General features: G+C 43.9%; 1 protein-coding gene across 1 annotated transcript; it reads left to right on the top strand.

Annotated features, from left to right (window-relative positions):
• The first annotated feature begins 762 nt into the window (after window positions 1-762).
• LOC142767921 (uncharacterized) lies at window positions 763-1,678 on the top strand. The gene is made up of 3 exons (XM_075870160.1): window positions 763-943; window positions 1,171-1,252; window positions 1,660-1,678. Exons 1-3 carry the CDS (start codon window positions 763-765, stop codon window positions 1,676-1,678), a joined length of 282 nt encoding a protein of 93 aa, XP_075726275.1.
• Window positions 1,679-23,275: the final 21,597 nt, after the last annotated feature.

The raw sequence follows: 23,275 nt of genomic DNA, 5'->3' as shown, positions 1-23,275 counted from the left end.
TTTTTAAAGGCGGTAATCGAAAAGACTTTGAGAACTATAGGCCTATTTCTATTCTGTCCACCTTTTCTAAGGGTTTAGAGAAGGTGATCTCAGCTAGAATCAATGACTTTTTTTAAAGAATAACATTCTGTCTGACTGTCAGCACGAATTTCGCCCAGGCAGGTCGACAGAGACGGCAGTGTTATGTCAAAAGGAGCTAATAATTAATAACATTGATGAGGAAAACTAACTTTAGGTATATTTATAGACTATAGCAAGGCATTCGATCGCTTAAATCATGAAATTTTAATAAGAAAGCTTGACAGCTGTGGTATTCTGGGCGTGGCAAACTTGTTGTTTCGATCATACCTCTCCGGGTGGACTCAGTGCATTGCTATTGAAAACTTTTGCTCTTCATATCGCGAAGGTAAATCGGGAGTACCGCAGGGTAGCGTATTGGGACCGACCTTATTTAATGTCTATGTAAATGACATTGCTGAAATTGTTGGTGATGCATCCATTGTGCTGTACGCTGACGATACAAGTTTGTTTGTCTCTGGTTATGAACTTGATGATCTGTCGCAGAAATCTCGCAATATTCTTTCTAATCTGTCGGCGTGGTCTCGTAGTAATGCTCTAACAATTAACAGCTCAAAATCGAAAGCAATATTGTTCAGGGCGAGAGGCAGCCAATCTTGTTGCAATCAACAATTATTCTTAGATGGTGCTCCCGTTGAAATTTTGAGGAAATACAAAGTGTTAGGCGTTACGTTTTCAGAACAAATGAATTGGACTGATCACGTTGAACTAATATCAAAATCGCTGTCATCTGCCGCTGGTGCGCTGTCGCGCTGTCGGCATTTTTTTCCTGAGAAGGTGAAGTTGCAAATATATTACGACTTATTTGAATCACATCTTCACTATTGTGCGCTTGTATGGGCCACCACCACGAAAGCTAATATTCGTACTTTTCTTCAGCTTCAAAAACGCGCGCTTCGACAAATAGCCAATGTACCCTATTTTCATCCTAGCGCTCAACTTTTTCAAAAATATAATATAATACGTGCAACAAATCTTTACGAATACCGGCTTTTATATTCATTTTGTTTCGGTTCCGACAATATCAAATCCTTCCTAAAACATACGTCACGACTCGAATACAAAAAAGTGACTCGCGCACTCGTAGCCAAGGCAGGTGGTTAGTACCATTTAGACGCACAAATTATCTTGTGCAGTCACTAAGACATAGCCTACCTTCGTTGTTAAACAAAGTGCAAGGGGAAACATTTACTCCGAATACTTTGACTCGCAAACAAATTAAACAATACTTTTGTAAATCAGATTGAACATATAAAAGACATCGTTGATACATTTTCGCAATTACTGTTACATTATCTACTTCCCGCTCAGTGTTTAAATATACAAAGTATCATCATATTGTGCATCATGGTCATTTTTATAATAGTGCTTTTCTTAGTGATGTAAATACTATTGTTTCCTATGTATCACAATGTACTGTCACATCTCTTCTCACATATGTATTACATTTCTATGTTATTTTTAAGTACCATGTGTTCGTGGGAAATCACTAGTGTTATTCAACATGTTGCAAGTTTCTAGTTTCAATTGAAATGGTGTATTTGCATATATGCTAAACATCTGTATTTATGTTGGTCTTAGTGTTACTGCTGCCATGTGAGGGCCTTCAGGCACATTCAAGTTACACTTTGCAGCTTTTCGCCTGAAGGACCCCCAACAATTTCGTTGGAAAATAAAAGCATTTCTGATTCTGATTTCTGAAGTAAAGAATTTTTCGGAGGACACCACGGCAGACAGCAGAGTTAGTGTAATTCAAGCATGTGCTTGCTTTTTTGCGTACGAGCAAGAATAACCGCCTGTATCTGCTGACCGAATTGAAGTAAACTATTTTTTGGTAGACACCGCGAAAGACAGCAGAGTGCGTGTATTTCCAGCATGTGCTTGCATTTCTTACGTACGAGCAAGAATAACTGCCTGTATCTTCGGGCAGAACTGAAATAAAGTACTTTTCGGTGGACACCGCGGCAGACAGTAGAGTGCGTGTAATTCCAGCTTGTGCTTGCTTTTTTTGCGTACGAACAAGAATAACCGCCTGTATCTTGTGGCACAACTGAAATAGAGTATTTTTCGGCGGACACTGCGGCAGACAACAAAGTGCGTGTATTTCCAGCATGTGCTTGCTTTTTTTGACGTACGAGCAAGAATAACCGCATATATCTTCTGGCAGAACTGAAGTAAAGTATTATTCAACGGACACCACGGCAGACAGCAGAGTATGTGTTATTCCAGCATGTGCTTGCTTTTTTATGCGTACGAGCAATAATAACCGCCTGTATCTTCTCGCAGAACTGAAGTATGGTATATTTCAACGGACACCGCTGCAGACAGCGGAGTGTGTGTATTTTCAACACGTGGATGCTTTTTTGCGTATGAGCAAGAATAACCGCCTGTATCTGCTGACAGAATTGAAGTAAACTATTTTTTGGTAGACACCGCGAAAGACAGCAGAGTGCGTGTATTTCTAGCATGTGCTTGCATTTCTTACATACGAGCAAGAATAACGTCCTGTATCTTCGGGCAGAACGGATATAAAGTATTTTTCGGCGGACACCACGGCAGACAGCAGAGTGCATGTAATTCCAGCATGTGCTTGTTTTTTTCGCGTTCGAGCAAGAATCACTGCCTGTATCTTCTGACAGAACTGAAGTGAAGTAATTTTCGGTGGACACCGCGGCCGACAGCAGAGTGCGTGTAATTCCAGCATGTGCTTGCATTTTTTTTGCGTACGAGCAATATTAACCGCCTGTGTCTTCTGGCTAAACTGAAGTAAATAAGGTTTCAACGGACAACGCAGCAGACAGCAGAGTGCGTGTATTTCCAACACGTGGTTGCTTTTTTTGCGTATAAGCTAGAATAACCTCCTGTATCTTCTGGCACAACGGAAATAAAGTAATTTTCGGCAGACACCGCGGCAGACAGCAGAGTGCGTGTAATTAGTGCATGCGTTTTTTTTTCGCGTACGGGCAAGAATCACCGCCTGTATCTTCTGGCAGAACTGAAGTAAAGTATTTTTCAATTGACACCGCAGCAGACAGCAGAATGCGTGTATTTCCAACACGTGGTTACTTTTTTTGCGTATGAGCAAGACTAACCGCCTGTATCTTCTGACAGAACGGAAATAAAGTATTTCTAGGAAGACACCACGGCAGACTGCAGAGTGCGTGTAATTCCAGCATGTGCTTGTTTTTTTGCGCGTACGAGCAAGAATGACCGTCTGTATCTTCTAGCAGAACTGAAGTGAAATATTTTTCGGCGGACACCGCGGCAGACAGAAGAGTGCGTGTATTTCAAACACGTGGTTGCTTTTTTTGCGTATGAGCAAGACTAACCGCCTGTATCTTCTGACAGATAGGAAATAATGTATTTCTCGGAAGACACCATGGCAGACCGCAGAGTGCGTATAATTTTAGCAAGTGCTTGCGTTTTTGCATACGAGCAAGAATATCCGCCTGTATTTTCTGGCAGAACTGAAGTAAAGTATTTTTCGGTGTACACCGCGGCAAACAGCAGTGTGCGTGTAATTACAGCATGTGCTTGCTTTTTTTGCGAACGAGCAAGAATAACTGCCTGTATCTTCTGGCAGAACTGAAGTAAAGTATATTTCGGCGGAAACCACGACAGACAGCAGAGTGCGTGCATTTCCAACACGTGATTGCTTTTTTGCGTACGAGCAAAAAGAACCGCATGTATCTTGCGGCACAACTGAAGTAAAGTATTTTTCGGTGGACACTGCTGCAGACAGCAGAGTGCGTGTATTTCCAGCGTGTGCTTGCTTTTTCTGACGTACGAGCAAAGATAACCGCATGTATCTTGTGGCAGAACTGAAGAAAAGTATTATTCAACGGACACAACGGCAGACCGCAGAGTGCGTGTTATTCCAGCATGTGCTTGCTTTTTTTGCGTACGAGCAATAATAACCGCCTGTAACTTCTGGCAGATCTGAAGTAAAGTATCTTTCGGTGGAAACCGCGACAGACAGCAGAGTGCGTGCATTTCACACACGTGGTTGCTTTTTTGCGTATGAGCAAGAATAACCGCCTGTATCTTCTGACAGAATGGAAATAAAGTATTTTTTGGTGGACACCACGGCAGACAGCAGAGTGCGTGTAATTCCGGCATGTACTTGCTTTTTTTTCGCGTACGGGCAAGAATCACCGCCTGTATCTTCTGGCAGAACTGAAGTAAAGTAATTTTCAACAGACTTGGCGGCAGGCAACAGAGTGCATGTCATTACAGCATGTGCTTGCTTTTTTTGCGTAGGAGCAAGAATAACCGCCTGTATTATCTGGCGGAACTGAAGTAAAGTATTTTTCAATGGGCACCGCGGCAGACAGCAGAGTGCGTGTAATTCCATCAAGTGCTTGCTTATTTTGCGTACGAGCAAGAATATCCGCCTGTATCTTGTGGCACAACTGAAGTAAAGTATTTTTCGGTGGACACTGCGGCAGACAGCAGAGTGCGTGTATTTCCAACACGTGATTGCTTTTTTTGCGTATCAGCAAGACTAACCGCCTGAATCTTCAGACAGAACTGAAGTAAAGTATTCTTCGGCGGACACCGCGGCAGACCGCAGAGTGCGTGTAAATCTAGCATGTGCTTGTTTGTTTTCGCGTACGAGGGAGAATCACCGCCTGTATCTTCTGGCAGAACTGAAGTGAAGTATTTTTCGGCAGACACCATGACAGACAGCAGAGTGCGTATAATTTCAGCAAGTGCTTGCGTTCTTGCATACGAGCAAGAATATCCGCCTGTATCTTCTGGCAGAACTGACGTAAAGTATTTTTCGGTGTACACCGCGGCAGACAGCAGTGTGCGTGTATTTCCAGCATGTGCTTGTTTTTTTTGCGAACGAGCAAGAAGAACCGCCTGTATCTTCTGGCAGAACTGAAGTAAAGTATCTTTCGGTGGAAACCGCGGCAGACAGCAGAGTGCGCGTATTTCCAACACGCGGTTGCTTTTTTTGCGTATGACCAAGAATAACCGCCTGTATCTTCTGGCAGAATTGGAGTAAAGTAATTTTCAACAGACACGGCGGCAGGCAACAGAGTGCGTGTAATTCCAGCATGTGCTTGCTTTTTTGCGTAGGAGCAAGAATAACCGCCTGTATTATCTGGCAGAACTGAAGTAATGTATTTTTCTGCAGACACCGCGGCAGACAGAAGAGTTCATGTAATTGCTGATTGTGCTTGCTTTTTTTAACGTACCAGCAAGAATACCCACAAGTATCTTCTGGCAGAACTGAAGTAATGAATTTTTCAATGGGCACCACGGCAGACAGCAGAGTGCGTGTAATTCCATCAAGTGCTTGCTTATTTTGCGTATGAGCAAGAATAACCGCCTGTATCTTCTGGCAGAACTGAAGTAAAGTATTTTTCGGCGGACACAACGGCAGACAGCAGGGTGCGTGTAATTTCAGCATGTGCTTGCTTTTTTCCGTACGAGCAAGAATCATCGCCTGTATTTTCTCGCAGAACTGAAGTAAAGTATTTATCCGCAGCAACCGCGGCAGACAGAAGATATCGTGTAATTACAGCATGCGCTTGTTTTTTTCACGTACGGGCAAGAATCACCGCCAGTATGTCCTGGCAGAGCTGAAGTAAAGTATATTTCGACGGACACCGCGGCAGACAGCAGAGTGCGTGTAATGCCAGCTTGTGCTTGCTTCTTTGCGTACGAGCAAGAATATCCGCCTGTAGCTTCTCACAAAACGGAAATAAAGTATTTTTCGGCGGACACCGCTGCAGACAGCAGATTGCGTGTAATTCCAGCATGTGCTTGCGTTTTTCGCGTACGAGCAAGAATCACCGCCTGTATGTTCTGGCAGAACTGAAGTAAAATATTTTTCGGTAGACACCGCGGCAGACAGTAGAGTGCGTGTAATTACTGCATGTGCTTGATTTTTTTGCCTACAAGCAAGAATAACCGCATGTATCTTCTGGCAGAACTGAAGTAAAGTATTTTTTATGGGCACCGTGGCAGACAGCAGAGTGCGTGTCATTTCATCATGTTCATGCTTTTTTGCGTACGAGCAAGAATAACCGCCTTTATCTTGTGGCACAACTGAAATAAAGTATTATTCAACGGACACCACGGCAGACAGCAGAGTACGTGTTATTCCAGCATGTGCTTGTTTTTTTCGCGTACGAGCAAGAATCACCACCTGTATCTTCTGGCAGAACTGAAGTAAAGTATTTTTCGGTGGACACCGCGGCAGACAGCAGAGTGCGTGTAATTACTGCATGTGCTTGATTTTTTTGCCTACAAGCAAGAATAACCGCTAGTATCTTCTGGCAGAACTGAAGTAAAGTATTTTTTTATGGGCACCGCGGCAGACAGCAGAGTGCGTGTCATTTCATCACGTTCATGCTTTTTTGCGTATAAGAAAGAATAAACGCCTGTATCTTCTGGCAGAACTGAAGTAAAGTATTTTTCGGCGGACACCACGGGAGATGGCAGAGTGTGTGTAAATCCAGCATGTGCTTGCTTTTCTTGCATTCGAACAAGAATAACTGCCTGTATCTTCTGGCAAAACTGCAGTAAAGTGTTCTTTGGCGGACACCGCGGCAGACCGCAGAGTGCGTGTAAATCTAGCATGTGCTTGTTTTTTTTCGCGTACGAGGGAGATTCACCGCCTGTATCTTCTGGCAGAACTGAAGTGAAGTATTTTTCGGCAGACACCGCGACAGACAGCAGAGTGCGTATAATTTCAGCAAGTGCTTGAGTTTTTGCATATGAGAAAGAATATCTGCCTATATGTTCTGGCAGCACTGAAGTAAAGTATTTTTTGGTGTACACCGCCGCAGACAGCAGTGTGCGTGTATTTCCAGCATGTGCTTGCTTTTTTTTGCGAACGAGCTAGAAGAACCGCCTGTATCTTCTGGCAGAACTGAAGTAAAGTATTTTTTGGTGGAAACCGCGACAGACAGCAGAGTGCTTGTATTTCCAACACGTGGTTGCTTTTTTTGCGTATGAGGAAGAATAACCGCCTGTATCTTCTGGCAGAATTGGAGTAAAGTATTTATTTTTCGGCAGACACTGCGGCTGACAGCAGAGTGCGTGTAATTCCCGCTTGTGCTTGCTTTTTTGCGTACGAGCAAGAATATCCGCCTGTATCTTCTGACGAAACAGAAATAAAGTATTTTTCAGTGGACACCGCAGCAGACAGCAGAGTGCGTTTAATTCATGCATGTGCTTGATTTTTTTGCCTACGAGCAAGAATAATCGCATGTATCTTCTGGCAGAACTGAAGTAAAGTATTTTTCGATGGGCACCGCAGCAGACAGTAGAGTGCGTGTAATTCCATCATGTGCATGCTTTTTGCGTATGAGCAAGAATAACCGCCTGTATCTTCTGGCAGAACTGAAGTAAAGTATTCTACGGCGGACACCGCGGCAGACTGCAGAGTGCGTGTAATTACAGCATGTGCTTGCTTTTTTGCGTGCGAGCAAGAATCACTGCCTGTAGCTTCAGCAGAACTGAAGTAAAGTGTTTTTCTGCAGAAACCGCGGCAGACAGAAGAGTGCGTGTAATTCCAGCATGTGCTTGTTTTTTTCGCGTACGAGCAAAAATCACGGCCGGTATCTTCAGGCAGAACTGAAGTAAAGTATTTTTCAACAGACACTGCGGCAGACAGCAGAGTGTGTGTAAATCCAGCATGTGCTTGCTTTTTTGCGTATGAGCAAGAATAACCGCCTGTATCTTCTGGCAGAGCTGAAGTAAAGTATTCTACGGCGGACACCGCGGCAGACAGCAGAGTGCATGTAATTACAGCACGTGCTTGTTTTTTTCGCGTAGGAGCAGGAATCACGGCCTGTATGTTCTGGCAGAACTGATGTAAAGTATTTTTCAACGGACACCACGGCAGACAGCAGAGTGTGTTTAATTCCAGCATGTGCTTGCTTTTTTGCGTAAGAGCAAGAATAACCGCCTGTATCTTCTGGCAGAACTGAAGTAAAGTACTTTTACACGGACACCGCTGCAGACAGCAGAGTGCGCGTATTTCCAACACGTGGTTGCTTTTTTTGCGTATGAGCAAGAGTAACTGCCTGTTTCTTCTGAAAGAACGGAAATAAAGTATTTTTCGGCAGACACCGCGGCAGACAGCAGAATGCGTGTAATTCCAGCATGTGCTTGCTTTTGCTGACATACGAGCAACAATAACCGCATTTATCTTCTGGCAGAACTGAAGTAAAGTATTATTCAACGGACACCACGGCAGACAGCAAAGTGCGTGTAATTCTAGCATGTGCTTGTTTTTTTCGCGTAGGAGCGAGAATCACAGCCTGTATCTTCTGGCAGAACTGAAGTAAAGTATTTTTCGGTGGACAGCGCGGCAGACAACAGGGTGCGTGCAATTCCAACACGTGGTTGCTTTTTTGCGTATGAGCAAGAATAATCGCCTGCATATTCTGGCAGAATGAAAATGAAGTATTTATCCGCAGACACTGCGGCAGACAGCACAGTGCGTGTAATTCCAGCATGTGCTTGCTTTTTCTGACGTACGAGCAACAATAACCGCATGTATCTTCTGGCAGAACTCAAGTAAAGTATTATTCAACGGACACCACGCAGACAGCACAGTGCGTGTAATTCCAGCATGTGCTTGCTTTTTTGCGTACGAGCAATAAGAACCGCCTGTATTTTCTAGCAGAACTGAAGTAAAGTATTTTTCAACGGACACCGCAGCAGACAGCAGAGTGCGTGTAATTCCAGCATGTGCTTGCTTTTTTTTGCCAACGAGCAAGAATAACCGCCTGTATCTTCTGACAGAACTGAAGTGACGGCACATCGGGGCGACGCTAAAAAACTGTTCCCTGTACTGCAGATATCCCAAGCTTCGCTGGTCTCCGTGAGCCTTGGTCTGCTTGGATCATTTCCCTGACTGCTTCTTCGCCACCGACGTCATCAGGACAAGCCCTACAAAAGCCGCTTGCCTGGCGCTGGACCCACACTTGGCAGCAGTGACGGCACATCGGCGCAACGCTAAAAACTGTTCCCTGTACTGCAGATATCCCAAGTTTTGCTGGTCACCGTCAGCCTTGGTCTGCTTGGATCATTTCGCTGACTGCTCTTCCACCGCCGACATCATCAGGACAAGCCCTACAAAAGCCGCTTGCCTGGCGCTGGACCCACACTTGGCAGCAGTGACGGCACATCGGCACAACGCTAAAAAACTGTTCCCTGTACTGCAGGTTGGTGTACGAATTATGCACAGTTCGTAACTGAATATTTTACGCTGTCGCCGGTGGCTTTCTGTGTTACTGTGAACCTGCTGTTCACTTGTTCACTCGTTTTTGCGTTATACATTCTTTCAACTGCCATTATTCTTCATTTTGAAAGACATGACAAAGCCTACGAATGAAAGAGAAAGCCGATCCGAAATTCGGGAACTTCGTGCTGAAATGAAGTCTTTAACAGACAGTGTCAAGTTTATGAGCGATGAGTTCGAGGACATGAAAAAGCGCCTTAGGGAGGCCACCGAGGAAAGGGAAGCCCTGAAGAGAGCTAATGAAGAGCTACGTGCTAAGTGCAAAGAGATTGATAACATCATTCAGCAACTTCAGAAGAGAGTTGTTCAATCTGAGCAATACTCGCGCTGGTCAAACGAAGAAATTAAAGGGCTTATACAACAGGAAAACGAATGTGTTGCAGGACTCGTTGGAAAAATTGGTGATGTACTTGGTGAGCACAAAGCACCTTCTGATATTGAAGTTTGTCACCGTTGCCCACCCGAGAATCTGGAAAGTCTAACATAATTGTTCAGTTCAAGAGCGTAGAGAAGAGAGACACTGTCCTTGAGAAGGCGCGGAAAGCCAGGGTGCGAAATAACCAGGTTGGAACTCCTGATGATGCTAGAGTATTTGTTAATGAGCATCTCTGCCCGGCGTTGAAGCGTCGTCTTTCACTTGCCTTGGCAAGAAGGCGTGAATATCAGTGGCGCTTTGTATGGACGCGAAACGAAAATGTACTTGCGCGCAAAACTAAGGCTAGCAGTGTAATCCATATTGCTTCGGAGGCTGACCTTCAAAAGATCGCGTAGAATACGGTCTACGTAATCTTAAAGTCTTCATATTTCTTTTAACTACACATTGTATTGAGAATTCAGCCTACCATCTGAAATATCCCTGCCTTCACACGGGAAAAATATTTCTGCCCTTCATGTGAACTCGCGTTCACTCGCTCATAAGCAAGACATTCTAGCAATGTTTCTTGCCGAGTTTACTTTTTCATTTGATGTTATTATGTTCTCTGAAACATGGTATCAAGAACACAGTGAAATGCTTTTAATAGATGGCTATAGCCACTTCTTTGTTAATCGCGCAGGAAAACGTGGTGGGGGCGTTGCACTGCATGTTAAGCACGGCATACATTGCGATGTGCTTGAGGAATTCACCTGCACCACGCCCCATTACGAAGTGCTCAGCGTTAAATCGGACAACATTCTGTTTGTCGTGATTTACCGACCACCTACTGGCAACGTGTTTAATTTCTTAGAATTCACTGAAAAACTTTTAGAGCAGGCTTCTTTTCACAAGTACAGAGTTCTTCTTGGTGGCGATTTCAACATTAACATGCTCGATGATGGCACTTCGACCCGTGCAACTGTTAACCTTATGGATTCCCTCAGGTTCTGTAGCGTTATCAAAACACCTACTCGTGTGACGGCATCTTGTCAATCGGCTCTCGATAATTTCATAGTTAACGCTGGTACACAGATTCATACAGCCGGGACCATCAGCTATGATATCAGCGACCACTGCCCAATATACGTTGTATGCTCATTTTATGTTAATGAAAAGTGCCTGCCTGATACCATGTTCAGGTATAGATGTCTATCTACGGAAAATATGCAACATTTTCGCGCACTTATACTGCGCACAGACTGGTCCTCTTTATATAACAAAAAAGATGCTAATGAGGCATACGACGAATTCCTGTCAATTTTCACTCATCTTTACAATTTATCTTTTCCACTAAAAAAGGCAAAGTAAAGAAACGTATTAGGAAGCCATGGGTGCAGCCTCAACATGTTAAGATGATAAGTATGAAAAATAGGTTATTCAATAGATTTTTACGCACGCGTGAAGAAAGCGATCTCGTTGCATTTAAGAAATTACGAAATGCAATAAACAAAGAACTGCGAAAGGCTAAAGCCCACTATTATGAAACCCTTTTTGCTTCGGTACAGAAGAAAAATCCAGAAAAAACGTGGAAAATTATCAGCGATGCCATAAGACAAAAAATGTGAAACAGCCTTTCCATGAAGTCATCCTAAACAATGAAAAGGTCACAGGCGTCGCTTTAACTGAACGCTTCAATAACCACTTCGTGAACATGATGACGTCATCGGATAGCGTGGTCAATGGCACAGCTGTTAACAGATGTATGCATAGCATTTTTTTTCGAGCCGACTGATGACACTGAGATTTCTCGTACTTTTTTGGGCCTAAAAAACAGCAATGCTGTTGATGCAGATGGCATTCAAATCAGACCAATAAAATTTGTAATTGACGTCATCGCAATCCACCTTGCATTTGTGTTTAATCTTGTTGTAGAAACTGGCCATTTTCCAAGTGCTATGAAAAAAGCCAGGGTCTCAGTGATTTTTAAAGGCGGTAATCGAAAAGACTTTGAGAACTATAGGCCTATTTCTATTCTGTCCACCTTTTCTAAGGGTTTAGAGAAGGTGATCTCAGCTAAAATCAATGACTTTTTTTAAAGAATAACATTCTGTCTGACTGTCAGCACGAATTTCGCCCAGGCAGGTCGACAGAGACGGCAGTGTTATGTCAAAAGGAGCTAATAATTAATAACATTGATGCAGGAAAACTAACTTTAGGTATATTTATAGACTATAGCAAGGCATTCGATTGCTTAAATCATGAAATTTTAATAAGAAAGCTTGACAGCTGTGGTATTCTGGGCGTGGCAAACTTGTTGTTTCGATCATATCTCTCCGGGTGGACTCAGTGCATTGCTATTGAAAACTTTTGCTCTTCATATCGCGAAGGTAAATCGGGAGTACCGCAGGGTAGCGTATTGGGACCGACCTTATTTAATGTCTATGTAAATGACATTGCTAAAATTGTTGGTGATGCATCCATTGATCTGTACGCTGACGATACAAGTTTGTTTGTCTCTGGTTATGAACTTGATGATCTGTCGCAGAAATCTCGCAATATTCTTTCTAATCTGTCGGCGTGGTCTCGTAGTAATGCTCTAACAATTAACAGCTCAAAATCGAAAGCCATATTGTTCAGGGCGAGAAGCAGCCAATCTTGTTACAATCAACAATTATTCTTAGATGGTGCTCCCGTTGAAATTTTGAGGAAATACAAAGTGTTAGGCGTTACGTTTTCAGAACAAATGAATTGGACTGATCACGTTGAACTAATATCAAAATCGCTGTCATCTGCCGCTGGTGCGCTGTCGCGCTGTCGGCATTTTTTTCCTGAGAAGGTGAAGTTGCAAATATATTACGACTTATTTGAATCACATCTTCACTATTGTGCGCTTGTATGGGCCACCACCACGAAAGCTAATATTCGTACTCTTCTTCAGCTTCAAAAACGCGCGCTTCGACAAATAGCCAATGTACCCTATTTTCATCCTAGCGCTCAACTTTTTCAAAAATATAATATAATACGTGCAACAAATCTTTACGAATACCGACTTTTATATTCATTTTGTTTCGGTTCCGACAATATCAAATCCTTCTTAAAACATACGTCATGACTCGAATACAAAAAAGTGACTCGCGCACTCGTAGCCAAGGCAGGTGGTTAGTACCATTTAGACGCACAAATTATCTTGTGCAGTCACTATGACATAGCCTACCTTCGTTGTTAAACAAAGTGCAAGGGGAAACATTTACTCCGAATACTTTGACTCGCAAACAAATTAAACAATACTTTTGTAAATCAGATTGAACATATAAAAGACATCGTTGATACATTTTCGCAATTACTGCTACATTATCTAAATCCCGCTCAGTGTTTAAATATACAAAGTATCATCATATTGTGCATCATGGTCATTTTTATAATAGTGCTTTTCTTAGTGATGTAAATACTATTGTTTCCTATGTATCACAATGTACTGTCACATCTCTTCTCACATATGTATTACATTTCTATGTTATATTTAAGTACCATGTGTTCGTGGGAAATCACTAGTGTTATTCAACATGTTGCAAGTTTCTAGTTTCAATTGAAATGGTGTATTTGCATATATGCTAAACATCTGTATTTATGTTGGTCTTAGTGTTACTGCTGCCAAGTGAGGGCCTTCAGGAACATTCAAGTTACACTTTGCAGCTTTTCGCCTGAAGGACCCCCAACAATTTCGTTGGAAAATAAAAGCATTTCTGATTCTGATTTCTGAAGTAAAGTATTTTTCGGCGGACACCACGGCAGACAGCAGAGTTAGTGTAATTCAAGCATGTGCTTGCTTTTTTGCGTACGAGCAAGAATAACCACCTGTATCTGCTGACAGAATTGAAGTAAACTATTTTTTGGTAGACACCGCGAAAGACAGCAGAGTGCGTGTATTTCCAGCATGTGCTTGCATTTCTTACGTACGAGCAAGAATAACTGCCTGTATCTTCGGGCAGAACTGAAATAAAGTACTTTTCGGTGGACACCGCGGCAGACAGTAGAGTGCGTGTAATTCCAGCTTGTGCTTGCTTTTTTTGCGTACGAACAAGAATAACCGCCTGTATCTTGTGGCACAACTGAAATAGAGTATTTTTCGGCGGACACTGCGGCAGACAACAAAGTGCGTGTATTTCCAGCATGTGCTTGCTTTTTTTGACGTACGAGCAAGAATAACCGCATGTATCTTCTGGCAGAACTGAAGTAAAGTATTATTCAACGGACACCACGGCAGACAGCAGAGTACGTGTTATTCCAGCATGTGCTTGCTTTTTTATGCGTACGAGCAATAATAACCGCCTGTATCTTCTCGCAGAACTGAAGTAAAGTATATTTCAACGGACACCGCTGCAGACAGCGGAGTGTGTGTATTTTCAACACGTGGATGCTTTTTTGCGTATGAGCAAGAATAACCTGTATCTGCTGACAGAATTGAAGTAAAGTATTTTTTGGTAGACACCGCGAAAGATAGCAGAGTGCGTGTATTTCCAGCATGTGCTTGCATTTCTTACATACGAGCAAGAATAACGTCCTGTATCTTCGGGCAGAACGGAAATAAAGTATTTTTCGGCGGACACCACGGCAGACAGCAGAGTGCATGTAATTCCAGCATGTGCTTGTTTTTTTCGCGTACGAGCAAGAATCACTGCCTGTATCTTCTGGCAGAACTGAAGTGAAGTAATTTTCGGTGGACGCCGCGGCCGACAGCAGAGTGCGTGTAATTCCAGCATGTGCTTGCATTTTTTTTGCGTACGAGCAATATTAACCGCCTGTGTCTTCTGGCTAAACTGAAGTAAAGAAGGTTTCAACGGACAACGCAGCAGACAGCAGAGTGCGTGTATTTCCAACACGTGGTTGCTTTTTTTGCGTATGAGCAAGAATAACCGCCTGTATCTTCTGGCACAAGGGAAATAAAGTAATTTTCGGCAGACACCGCGGCAGACAGCAGAGTGCGTGTAATTAGTGCATGCGCTTTTTTCGCGTACGGGCAAGAATCACCGCCTGTATCTTCTGGCAGAACTGAAGTAAAGTATTTTTCAATGGACACCGCAGCAGACAGCAGAGTGCGTGTATTTCCAACACGTGGTTGCTTTTTTTGCGTATGAGCAAGACTAACCGCCTGTATCTTCTGACAGAACGGAAATAAAGTATTTCTAGGAAGACACCACGGCAGACTGCAGAGTGCGTGTAATTCCAGCATGTGCTTGTTTTTTTGCGCGTACGAGCAAGAATGACCGTCTGTATCTTCTAGCAGAACTGAAGTGAAATATTTTTCGGCGGACACCGCGGCAGACAGAAGAGTGCGTGTATTTCAAACACGTGGTTGCTTTTTTTGCGTATGAGCAAGACTAACCGCCTGTATCTTCTGACAGATAGGAAATAATGTATTTCTCGGAAGACACCATGGCAGACCGCAGAGTGCGTATAATTTTAGCAAGTGCTTGCGTTTTTGCATACGAGCAAGAATATCCGCCTGTATTTTCTGGCAGAACTGAAGTAAAGTATTTTTCGGTGTACACCGCGGCAAACAGCAGTGTGCGTGTAATTACAGCATGTGCTTGCTTTTTTTGCGAACGAGCAAGAATAACTGCCTGTATCTTCTGGCAGAACTGAAGTAAAGTATCTTTCGGCGGAAACCACGACAGACAGCAGAGTGCGTGCATTTCCAACACGTGGTTGCTTTTTTGCGTACGAGCAAAAATAACCGCCTGTATCTTGTGGCACAACTGAAGTAAAGTATTTTTCGGTGGACACTGCTGCAGACAGCAGAGTGCGTGTATTTCCAGCGTGTGCTTGCTTTTTCTGACGTACGAGCAAAGATAACCGCATGTATCTTGTGGCAGAACTGAAGAAAAGTATTATTCAACGGACACAACGGCAGACCGCAGAGTGCGTGTTATTCCAGCATGTGCTTGCTTTTTTTGCGTACGAGCAATAGTAACCGCCTGTAACTTCTGGCAGATCTGAAGTAAAGTATCTTTCGGTGGAAACCGCGACAGACAGCAGAGTGCGTGCATTTCCAACACGTGGTTGCTTTTTTGCGTATGAGCAAGAATAACCGCCTGTATCTTCTGACAGAATGGAAATAAAGTATTTTTTGGTGGACACCACGGCAGACAGCAGAGTGCGTGTAATTCCGGCATGTACTTGCTTTTTTTCGCGTACGGGCAAGAATCACCGCCTGTATCTTCTGGCAGAACTGAAGTAAAGTAATTTTCAACAGACTTGGCGGCAGGCAACAGAGTGCATGTAATTACAGCATGTGGTTGCTTTTTTTGCGTAGGAGCAAGAATAACCGCCTGTATTATCTGGCGGAACTGAAGTAAAGTATTTTTCAATGGGCACCGCGGCAGACAGCAGAGTGCGTGTAATTCCATCAAGTGCTTGCTTATTTTGCGTACGAGCAAGAATATCCGCCTGTATCTTGTGGCACAACTGAAGTAAAGTATTTTTCGGTGGACACCGCGGCAGACAGAGGAGTGCGTGTTTTTCCAGCTTGTACTTGCTTTTTTTGCGTACGAGCAAGAATATCCGCCTGTATCTTGTGGCACAACTGAAGTAAAGTATTTTTCGGTGGACACTGCGGCAGACAGCAGAGTGCGTGTATTTCCAACACGTGATTGCTTTTTTTGCGTATCAGCAAGACTAACCGCCTGTATCTTAAGACAGAACTGAAGTAAAGTATTCTACGGCGGACACCGCGGCAGACCGCAGAGTGCGTGTAAATCTAGCATGTGCTTGTTTGTTTTCGCGTACGAGAGAGAATCACCGCCTGTATCTTCTGGCAGAACTGAAGTGAAGTATTTTTCGGCAGACACCGTGACAGACAGCAGAGTGCGTATAATTTCAGCAAGTGCTTGCGTTTTTGCATACGAGCAAGAATATCCGCCTGTATCTTCTGGCAGAACTGACGTAAAGTATTTTTCGGTGTACACCGCGGCAGACAGCAGTGTGCGTGTATTTCCAGCATGTGCTTGCTTTTTTTGCGAACGAGCAAGAAGAACCGCCTGTATCTTCTGGCAGAACTGAAGTAAAGTATCTTTCGGTGGAAACCGCGGCAGACAGCAGAGTGCGTGTATTTCCAACACGTGGTTGCTTTTTTTGCGTATGACCAAGAATAACCGCCTGTATCTTCTGGCAGAATTGGAGTAAAGTAATTTTCAACAGACATGGCGGCAGGCAACAGAGTGCGTGTAATTCTAGCATGTGCTTGCTTTTTTGCGTAGGAGCAAGAATAACCGCCTGTATTATCTGGCAGAACTGAAGTAATGTATTTTTCTGCAGACACCGCGGCAGACAGAAGAGTTCATGTAATTGCTGATTGTGCTTGCTTTTTTTAACGTACCAGCAAGAATAACCACAAGTATCTTCTGGCAGAACTGAAGTAAAGTATTTTTCAATGGACACCGCAGCAGACAGCAGAGTGCGTGTATTTCCAACACGTGGTTGCTTTTTTTGCGTATGAGCAAGACTAACCGCCTGTATCTTCTGACAGAACGGAAATAAAGTATTTCTAGGAAGACACCACGGCAGACTGCAGAGTGCGTGTAATTCCAGCATGTGCTTGTTTTTTTGCGCGTACGAGCAAGAATGACCGTCTGTATTTTCTAGCAGAACTGAAGTGAAATATTTTTCGGCGGACACCGCGGCAGACAGAAGAGTGCGTGTATTTCAAACACGTGGTTGCTTTTTTTGCGTATGAGCAAGACTAACCGCCTGTATCTTCTGACAGATAGGAAATAATGTATTTCTCGGAAGACACCATGGCAGACCGCAGAGTGCGTATATCTTTAGCAAGTGCTTGCGTTTTTGCATACGAGCAAAAATATCCGCCTGTATTTTCTGGCAGAACTGAAGTAAAGTATTTTTCGGTGTACACCGCGGCAAACAGCAGTGTGCGTGTAATTACAGCATGTGCTTGCTTTTTTTGCGAACGAGCAAGAATAACTGCCTGTATCTTCTGGCAGAACTGAAGTAAAGTATCTTTCGGCGGAAACCACGACAGACAGCAGAGTGCGTGCATTTCCAACACGTGGTTGCTTTTTTGCGTATGAGCAAAAATAACCGCCTGTATCTTGTGGCACAACTGAAGTAAAGTATTTTTCGGTGGACACTGCGGCAGACAACAAAGTGCGTGTATTTCCAGCATGTGCTTGCTTTTTTTGACGTACGAGCAAGAATAACCGCATGTATCTTCTGGCAGAACTGAAGTAAAGTATTATTCAACGGACACCACGGCAGACAGCAGAGTACGTGTTATTCCAGCATGTGCTTGCTTTTTGATGCGTACGAGCAATAATAACCGCCTGTATCTTCTCGCAGAACTGAAGTAAAGTATATTTCAACGGACACCGCTGCAGACAGCGGAGTGTGTGTATTTTCAACACGTGGATGCTTTTTTGCGTATGAGCAAGAATAACCTGTATCTGCTGACAGAATTGAAGTAAAGTATTTTTTGGTAGACACCGCGAAAGATAGCAGAGTGCGTGTATTTCCAGCATGTGCTTGCATTTCTTACATACGAGCAAGAATAACGTCCTGTATCTTCGGGCAGAACGGAAATAAAGTATTTTTCGGCGGACACCACGGCAGACAGCAGAGTGCATGTAATTCCAGCATGTGCTTGTTTTTTTCGCGTACGAGCAAGAATCACTGCCTGTATCTTCTGGCAGAACTGAAGTGAAGTAATTTTCGGTGGACACCGCGGCCGACAGCAGAGTGCGTGTAATTCCAGCATGTGCTTGCATTTTTTTTGCGTACGAGCAATATTAACCGCCTGTGTCTTCTGGCTAAACTGAAGTAAAGAAGGTTTCAACGGACAACGCAGCAGACAGCAGAGTGCGTGTATTTCCAACACGTGGTTGCTTTTTTGCGTATGAGCAAGAATAACCGCCTGTATCTTCTGACAGATAGGAAATAATGTATTTCTCGGAAGACACCATGGCAGACCGCAGAGTGCGTATAATTTTAGCAAGTGCTTGCGTTTTTGCATACGAGCAAGAATATCCGCCTGTATTTTCTGGCAGAACTGAAGTAAAGTATTTTTCGGTGTACACCGCGGCAAACAGCAGTGTGCGTGTAATTACAGCATGTGCTTGCTTTTTTTGCGAACGAGCAAGAATAACTGCCTGTATCTTCTGGCAGAACTGAAGTAAAGTATCTTTCGGCGGAAACCACGACAGACAGCAGAGTGCGTGCATTTCCAACACGTGGTTGCTTTTTTGCGTATGAGCAAAAATAACCGCCTGTATCTTGTGGCACAACTGAAGTAAAGTATTTTTCGGTGGACACTGCGGCAGACAACAAAGTGCGTGTATTTCCAGCATGTGCTTGCTTTTTTTGACGTACGAGCAAGAATAACCGCATGTATCTTCTGGCAGAACTGAAGTAAAGTATTATTCAACGGACACCACGGCAGACAGCAGAGTACGTGTTATTCCAGCATGTGCTTGCTTTTTTATGCGTACGAGCAATAATAACCGCCTGTATCTTCTCGCAGAACTGAAGTAAAGTATATTTCAACGGACACCGCTGCAGACAGCGGAGTGTGTGTATTTTCAACACGTGGATGCTTTTTTGCGTATGAGCAAGAATAACCTGTATCTGCTGACAGAATTGAAGTAAAGTATTTTTTGGTAGACACCGCGAAAGATAGCAGAGTGCGTGTATTTCCAGCATGTGCTTGCATTTCTTACATACGAGCAAGAATAACGTCCTGTATCTTCGGGCAGAACGGAAATAAAGTATTTTTCGGCGGACACCACGGCAGACAGCAGAGTGCATGTAATTCCAGCATGTGCTTGTTTTTTTCGCGTACGAGCAAGAATCACTGCCTGTATCTTCTGGCAGAACTGAAGTGAAGTAATTTTCGGTGGACACCGCGGCCGACAGCAGAGTGCGTGTAATTCCAGCATGTGCTTGCATTTTTTTGCGTACGAGCAATATTAACCGCCTGTGTCTTCTGGCTAAACTGAAGTAAAGAAGGTTTCAACGGACAACGCAGCAGACAGCCGAGTGCGTGTATTTCCAACACGTGGTTGCTTTTTTGCGTATGAGCAAGAATAACCGCCTGTATCTTCTGGCACAAGGGAAATAAAGTAATTTTCGGCAGACACCGCGGCAGACAGCAGAGTGCGTGTAATTAGTGCATGCGCTTTTTTCGCGTACGGGCAATAATCACCGCCTGTATCTTCTGGCAGAACTGAAGTAAAGTATTTTTCAATGGACACCGCAGCAGACAGCAGAGTGCGTGTATTTCCAACACGTGGTTGCTTTTTTTGCGTATGAGCAAGACTAACCGCCTGTATCTTCTGACAGAACGGAAATAAAGTATTTCTAGGAAGACACCACGGCAGACTGCAGAGTGCGTGTAATTCCAGCATGTGCTTGTTTTTTTGCGCGTACGAGCAAGAATGACCGTCTGTATCTTCTAGCAGAACTGAAGTGAAATATTTTTCGGCGGACACCGCGGCAGACAGAAGAGTGCGTGTATTTCAAACACGTGGTTGCTTTTTTTGCGTATGAGCAAGACTAACCGCCTGTATCTTCTGACAGATAGGAAATAATGTATTTCTCGGAAGACACCATGGCAGACCGCAGAGTGCGTATAATTTTAGCAAGTGCTTGCGTTTTTGCATACGAGCAAGAATATCCGCCTGTATTTTCTGGCAGAACTGAAGTAAAGTATTTTTCGGTGTACACCGCCGCAAACAGCAGTGTGCGTGTAATTACAGCATGTGCTTGCTTTTTTTGCGAACGAGCAAGAATAACTGCCTGTATCTTCTGGCAGAACTGAAGTAAAGTATCTTTCGGCGGAAACCACGACAGACAGCAGAGTGCGTGCATTTCCAACACGTGGTTGCTTTTTTGCGTACGAGCAAAAATAACCGCCTGTATCTTGTGGCACAACTGAAGTTAAGTATTTTTCGGTGGACACTGCTGCAGACAGCAGAGTGCGTGTATTTCCAGCGTGTGCTTGCTTTTTCTGACGTACGAGCAAAGATAACCGCATGTATCTTGTGGCAGAACTGAAGAAAAGTATTATTCAACGGACACAACGGCAGACCGCAGAGTGCGTGTTATTCCAGCATGTGCTTGCTTTTTTTGCGTACGAGCAATAGTAACCGCCTGTAACTTCTGGCAGATCTGAAGTAAAGTATCTTTCGGTGGAAACCGCGACAGACAGCAGAGTGCGTGCATTTCCAACACGTGGTTGCTTTTTTGCGTATGAGCAAGAATAACCGCCTGTATCTTCTGACAGAATGGAAATAAAGTATTTTTTGGTGGACACCACGGCAGACAGCAGAGTGCGTGTAATTCCGGCATGTACTTGCTTTTTTTCGCGTACGGGCAAGAATCACCGCCTGTATCTTCTGGCAGAACTGAAGTAAAGTAATTTTCAACAGACTTGGCGGCAGGCAACAGAGTGCATGTAATTACAGCATGTGCTTGCTTTTTTTGCGTAGGAGCAAGAATAACCGCCTGTATTATCTGGCGGAACTGAAGTAAAGTATTTTTCAATGGGCACCGCGGCAGACAGCAGAGTGCGTGTAATTCCATCAAGTGATTGCTTATTTTGCGTACGAGCAAGAATATCCGCATGTATCTTGTGGCACAACTGAAGTAAAGTATTTTTCGGTGGACACCGCGGCAGACAGAGGAGTGCGTGTTTTTCCAGCTTGTGCTTGATTTTTTTGCGTACGAGCAAGAATATCCGCCTGTATCTTGTGGCACAACTGAAGTAAAGAATTTTTCGGTGGACACTGCGGCAGACAGCAGAGTGCGTGTATTTCCAACACGTGATTGCTTTTTTTGCGTATCAGCAAGACTAACCGCCTGTATCTTCAGACAGAACTGAAGTAAAGTATTCTACGACGGACACCGCGGCAGACCGCAGAGTGCGTGTAAATCTAGCATGTGCTTGTTTGTTTTCGCGTACGAGCAAGAAGAACCGCCTGTATCTTCTGGCAGAACTGAAGTAAAGTATCTTTCAGTGGAAACCGCGGCAGACAGCAGAGTGCGTGTATTTCCAACACGTGGTTGCTTTTTTTGCGTATGACCAAGAATAACCGCCTGTATCTTCTGGCAGAATTGGAGTAAAGTATTTTTCAATGGACACCGCAGCAGACAGCAGAGTGCGTGTATTTCCAACACGTGGTTGCTTTTTTTGCGTATGAGCAAGACTAACCGCCTGTATCTTCTGACAGAACGGAAATAAAGTATTTCTAGGAAGACACCACGGCAGACTGCAGAGTGCGTGTAATTCCAGCATGTGCTTGTTTTTTTGCGCGTACGAGCAAGAATGACCGTCTGTATCTTCTAGCAGAACTGAAGTGAAATATTTTTCGGCGGACACCGCGGCAGACAGAAGAGTGCGTGTATTTCAAACACGTGGTTGCTTTTTTTGCGTATGAGCAAGACTAACCGCCTGTATCTTCTGACAGATAGGAAATAATGTATTTCTCGGAAGACACCATGGCAGACCGCAGAGTGCGTATAATTTTAGAAAGTGCTTGCGTTTTTGCATACGTGCAAGAATATCCGCCTGTATTTTCTGAAAGAACTGAAGTAAAGTATTTTTCGGTGTACACCGCGGCAAACAGCAGTGTGCGTGTAATTACAGCATGTGCTTGCTTTTTTTGCGAACGAGCAAGAATAACTGCCTGTATCTTCTTGCAGAACTGAAGTAAAGTATCTTTCGGCGGAAACCACGACAGACAGCAGAGTGCGTGCATTTCCAACACGTGGTTGCTTTTTTGCGTATGAGCAAAAATAACCGCCTGTATCTTGTGGCACAACTGAAGTAAAGTATTTTTCAGTGGACACTGCTGCAGACAGCAGAGTGCGTGTATTTCCAGCGTGTGCTTGCTTTTTCTGACGTACGAGCAAAGATAACCGCATGTATCTTGTGGCAGAACTGAAGTAAAGTATTTTTCGGTGGACACCGCGGCAGACAGAGGAGTGCGTGTTTTTCCAGCTAGTGCTTGTTTTTTTTGCGAACGAGCAAGAAGAACCGCCTGTATCTTCTGGCAGAACTGAAGTAAAGTATCTTTCGGTGGAAACCGCGGCAGACAGCAGAGTGCGTGTATTTCCAACACGTGGTTGCTTTTTTTGCGTATGACCAAGAATAACCGCCTGTATCTTCTGGCAGAATTGGAGTAAAGTAATTTTCAACAGACACGGCGGCAGGCAACAGAGTGCGTGTAATTCCAGCATGTGCTTGCTTTTTTGCGTAGGAGCAAGAATAACCGCCTATATTATCTGGCAGAACTGAAGTAATGTATTTTTCTGCAGACACCGCGGCAGACAGAAGAGTTCATGTAATTGCTGATTGTGCTTGCTTTTTTAACGTACCAGCAAGAATAACCACAAGTATCTTCTGGCAGAACTGAAGTAATGTATTTTTCAATGGGCACCACGGCAGACAGCAGAGTGCGTGTAATTCCATCAAGTGCTTGCTTATTTTGCGTATGAGCAAGAATACCCGCCTGTATCTTCTGGCAGAACTGAAGTAAAGTATTTTTCGGCGGACACAACGGCAGACA

This window comes from Rhipicephalus microplus, chromosome 7 (genome assembly GCF_043290135.1).
Source record: "Rhipicephalus microplus isolate Deutch F79 chromosome 7, USDA_Rmic, whole genome shotgun sequence".
Classification (NCBI taxonomy): domain Eukaryota; kingdom Metazoa; phylum Arthropoda; class Arachnida; order Ixodida; family Ixodidae; genus Rhipicephalus; species Rhipicephalus microplus.
The sequence above is the reverse complement of the archived record's forward strand: the minus strand, read 5'-3'. Positions and strand labels throughout refer to the sequence as shown.

Coding starts and splice junctions, on each gene's coding strand:
- LOC142767921 (XM_075870160.1), top strand. CDS start 763: ATGAATTGGACTGATCACGTTGAACTAATATCAAAATCGCTGTCATCT. Junction 944..1,170: donor CACCACGAAAGCTAATATTC/GTACTTTTCTTC, acceptor CTCGTAGCCAAG/GCAGGTGGTTAGTACCATTT.